Source organism: Poecilia reticulata, unplaced genomic scaffold (genome assembly GCF_000633615.1).
Source record: "Poecilia reticulata strain Guanapo unplaced genomic scaffold, Guppy_female_1.0+MT scaffold_1010, whole genome shotgun sequence".
NCBI classification, from domain to species: Eukaryota; Metazoa; Chordata; class Actinopteri; order Cyprinodontiformes; family Poeciliidae; genus Poecilia; species Poecilia reticulata.
In genome coordinates, this window is record NW_007615751.1 from 1 (window position 1) to 4,828 (window position 4,828).

General features: G+C 38.5%; 1 protein-coding gene across 1 annotated transcript; it reads right to left on the reverse strand.

Annotated features, from left to right (window-relative positions):
• Positions 1-1,439: 1,439 nt before the first annotated feature.
• Positions 1,440-3,830, reverse strand: LOC103461309 (follistatin-related protein 4-like; the record flags this gene model as incomplete). The annotated part of the gene is made up of 2 exons (XM_008403624.1): positions 1,440-1,534; positions 3,588-3,830. Coding segments are annotated over 2 exons (338 nt in total), but the record flags the coding sequence as incomplete, so codon positions are not given.
• Between the last annotated feature and the right edge of the window lie 998 nt (positions 3,831-4,828).

A 4,828-nucleotide genomic window follows, 5' to 3' on the forward strand; every position in this document is an offset into this window, starting at 1 on the left:
GGACCTCTACAGTCTCTCTGGGCCTCTACAGTCTCTCTGGACCTCTACAGTCTCTCTGGACCTCTACAGTCTTTCTGGACCAGAGGTTTCCTATTCATCACCATGATGAGAGCCATTAATCAGCTGCAGACGCTCGTAATCACAGGCAGGATGAGACAGGGACAGGGACCCCAAACATCTGTGATTGTGATGCTAATTTTTACAAATCAGTCCACTGATTGCCAAATGTAATGAGATTTTTAAATGTGTAAATCACATTATGTCCCTTTTGGGCTGAAATGCCTAAAATGCAGCTTTAATACTGAGGCTTCTGATTTCCTGTTTTATTTATTCACTCACATTCCTAAAAGGGTGAATTATTAATAATTCTCATACGATCCAGAATGTTGGTTCATAAAAATGGTTTGTTGTAGGAAAAACAAAATGTTGACAAGCAGAAAAAACCTGCAAATAAACTGTTTACTCACCTTAACTTTCTGTATTTCAGTCTGCAATAAAATACAGACTAAAATATTTAATATATTTTAATCTGTAATAAAATACAGATTGTATTGTGTCCAGCGTGTTATTATAAATAGTTTTTTTACCAACAGCCCTTTGTGGAAATTAATCTAACATAAATTATACTATTACTGATAAAAATATTATATATTTTGTGCGCCTATATAAATAATTTGATGTTGGAATAGGACTTTATTCATGTCCTATTCATCCATTTATTCATTCATTTGTTTATTTTTTGAACAAACTACAAACAGCAAATTTGAATTTAATCAAAATAATCCAAATTTGATAAATGAAAATAAAACACAACATAAATGAATAACTGTGCAATAAGAAATTTTTAAAATTGTGTATAATTTATAGTATTTTTATAAAATTAACAATTCCACTGAAAAATCACAGCAGAACAAAAAGTTTTCTTAAATATTTTCTGAAATGTAAGAGAATAAAAGCACCCAGGCGATTAAAACGCTCACATGAAAACAGGTCTTGTAAAATTTATTCTACTTTTATTTAGGGGGAAAATGATGCTCCCACTGTAGCCACTTAATGCCAGATACTTTTGTTAATTTCCGCTCAGAGAGCAAAGTAATCTCTTTTATGCTAAAGTCTTTGTGCTGCTGAAAACTTTTTCAGCTCAGAATAATCCTAAAAATGCTGCAGAACAAATCCTGTTATCCTGCTTTGCCTCCATTTTACTCTGAATCATCTGTCACTTTTATTTGTCTATTATAATTTAAAGTACTGAACACAAACAACAAAGTCCCACCAAGCCAGAGGTTTATTACCATCTTCAGAAATCATGTGCAAAACACTTTTAACGACAAAAATCCAACCAAGCCAGAAGAAAGCCTGAGTTTCCTTCTGAGTTTCCTTCCAGATATTCTCTTCAAAGAGAATATCTGGTTTCCTGAGACGCAGCTAAACTGCCTCACCTCGGCGGCCATGTTTGCCCCAGCAGGCGACTGCGGCTCGGAGCGCAGAACCAGCTTACGTCGCCCCAAACGCCTCAGGGTGAAGCAGATCAAATCTATTTTTGATGAAACACATGAAACTAAGCATGTCAGGCCTCTCTCCTTGAAGAAAGCTGGATTTTTCTTTGATGTTCATAAGAAAACATGTGAAGTTACATGATTTACGCAGGAAAGTAAAACAGAAAACACAGGAAAGACCCGATTACCAAAACGACAAAAATACAGCAAATCTGTCTGCTTACTGTAAAGTTACCATTTCAGAAAAAAGACCAAAAAAAGATTTTGTGTTTTTACAGAATAAAAACACTGAGATGAGACATATTCACAATTCAGCCTACGAGACGCTCATCATCTATCAGCCAATCAGAGAAGACGTCGGCGTCTCATTCAGGAGTGGGAGCCATAAGCCCCGCCTACCTGCTGCGAACCGAAAACACTTCCTGGCTTTTTAGGTGAATTATTGTTGCAACTGATATTAAGCATGTCTTTGTTTTTACTCCTTCTTAATCAGACTCAAATGTTTATGTTGTCATTTCTCTGATGCTGTAGTGATTGTGAAGCCTGGTGGTCAGCTGTAAATGCGCTTCATGAACAAATTAAACTTTGTTGGCAGCGTGAATCAGCAGATGAAAGTCTACAGACACTCTGCCTGGTTTTGGCCCTGAGCTGAAGGAAATGAGCTTTCACAGCTCAGCTTTTAGGCTCATCACATTAAAAAGTAAATCTACCCTCCAAAAACCAGGAAAAACAGGATAAAAGTTTTGTTTTTTTTTACTAAAGGCCTCCTCCATTCTGTAGGCTTAGAGATTGTTGGGTTTGATTAAAATGAACCAAGAGATATAAAAAACAAGCACTAAATAAAAGTAAAAAGTCTCTCTCTGCAGCTGCAGTTAAACAAGTTGAGGCTGAATCTGAGCCACATGTTGGATCCAACAGTCGTGAATTCAAATGAACCAACGTTTCATCTCCTGATCTGTCCGCCAACACAGACTGGGATTGTAAAAACCAGCCAGAGTGAGACGTGTCTACCAGCGATGCCTTTGTCTGTCAACTGCAATAATTACTCGTAATTTACACACACACTCAAACCCGATGCTCATGACTTATTCCCAGCGTTTTCAATCTCCCGCTGGTTTGCATTCAGACATCAAGTTTAAGCTTAATGTGGCGACTGAACATCCCAAATGTGGATTAGATATGCATGGCGGTGTCTGCCAGCAACGCTTCCCTCCCTAATGTGACATGACAAAAAGTGCTGCCAGCTCTGTATGTGTGCATCTGTTTTTTAAAGTTGTGCTGACATGCAACCAAAAATAACCAGAGCTTTAACTTTCTTTTTTTAAACATCTACTGAGGAGGGAACGGTTTTTAAAAGGTTTTATGCGAGAGTGATCTGACAGGCAACTGGAAACGGGAGAAAACTTCTGCAACCTCCTGATCCAAAACTGGCAAACAGGAACTTTAAATTTTAATATCCAAATTAAATCCGCTGATGTGCAGCATCTCAAACTGACCCGTTTGGTTGTTTCAGTCATTTATAAAAATGTGTTTGTGAGTCTTTGCAAGCTCTGAATAATCTAAGTTTGGTACATGAAAATAAAAAACAGCTTAAATAAAAACAGATGCTGTTGCTTATTCAGGCACCATTTAAAACTGTTTGTAACTTTAAATATTTTATACAACCTTTAAATTATTTTCTAATGAAAAATCACAACGTTTTTCTTAAATATTTCTGTGAACAAATAACTGAATAAAAGCATCCAGGTGAATATTTATGCTTTATTTGAGTGTGAACCTTTAATGTCTGAATGCAAACCAGCGAGGGATTGAAAACATTGAGAATGAGTCATGGGTATTGCTTTTTTTATAATTAAAAGCTTTAATATCCAACTTCAAAAGTGTCATTTCTACCSGGTCAGATCTGAAACTGACCTTTTATTACCAAGAAAAATAAATGCTCATACAGGAACAACTGACGGAAATAAGAAATAAAACTTCTCCAGCACCAAACGCTGCAGGATAAACCCAGATCACCTTCTATTTTCCATCAGTCCCAACCTCTAAATCCTAGTAAAGGTAAGTTTCACTCAGACCGGAGCTCAGACTGACCTTTGAAGAAGCAGTCTTTGCTGTGCACCACGTAGATGCGCCTCCTCTCCAGGCAGGCGGTGCGGTAAACCTCGCAGTGGTTCTCGTAAAACCTGCCGTCCGAGCCGCACACGGGCACAAAGGAGGGCCGACATTTTTCCTGGCACACGCACTCGGCGCGCCCGCTCTCCGCCATCAGCACACACTGCCGGCCTCTTCCACAGTAGGTCCTGTGACACGGGTCTTCCTCTGCATCAGAATGAGCTGCAGGAAACAGAAAGTACAGGATTTTACTGCTTCCAGCGCAAAATTCAAAGTAGAAAATTACAAATTTCTAACTAAAAATAAAATAAAAATCATCCAAAAATGCAGCTTTATTGTAGTCGTATGTGGACGTCACACGGTAGATCCAGCCCCCATCTTCCTGAAGGAGGGCAAAAGCTGCTCGCTAACTATGGATAGCATTGGTTTAGCCGTCACGTTATCAACATAATGTGCTAAATTTTAAATGTACGCCTGATATGTAAAAGAAAAAACGCAGAGCTGTGATACTAACAGTCAACATTACAGCAACTAACAAGGTCAGGGAAAAGTTTTAATTAAGAAAGAAAATAGCAAAGGACAGGGAAGTAGCTCAGTTATGCTAGCTTGACTATGACAAAAGTAACATGTAGATGTTCTGCAGAATTTGATGTGTTTCGGTCCAGGTACAAAATAAAAAATAAAGTCGACCTAAACACCGACTGACAGATCATCAGCAGAGCAGATGCTTAAATTAGCTAAGCTACCGCTGCTGTTAGCTTAGCTAATACCAGCGGTAGCTAATCTACCACCGCTGTGTTAGCACTGATGTGTTAGCTTAGCTAATAGCAATGGTAGCTAATTTACTACCGCTGTGTTAGCTTAGCCAATACCAGCGATAGCTAATCTACCACCGCTGTGTTAGCTAATAGCAGTGGTAGCTAATCTACTACCGCTGTGTTAGCTAATAGCAGTGGTAGCTAATCTACTACCGCTGTGTTAGCTAATAGCACTGGTAGCTAATCTATCACAGCGATCACTTATTAATAATCAAACATCTAGAAAACATAAAACTGTTACGGACTGAATGTTCTGCTCTGTGTGAGGGAAATGTTTGGGTGTTTTTTGGCGTTGAATCCTGATACGTGTAGTGTTGTTGTCAGTTGCTATGGCAACGAGTCTTGAGTTTACCTTAACCGACTCAGACAGCGAGGAAAAAAAGTGGTTTTTCTCGCGTTATT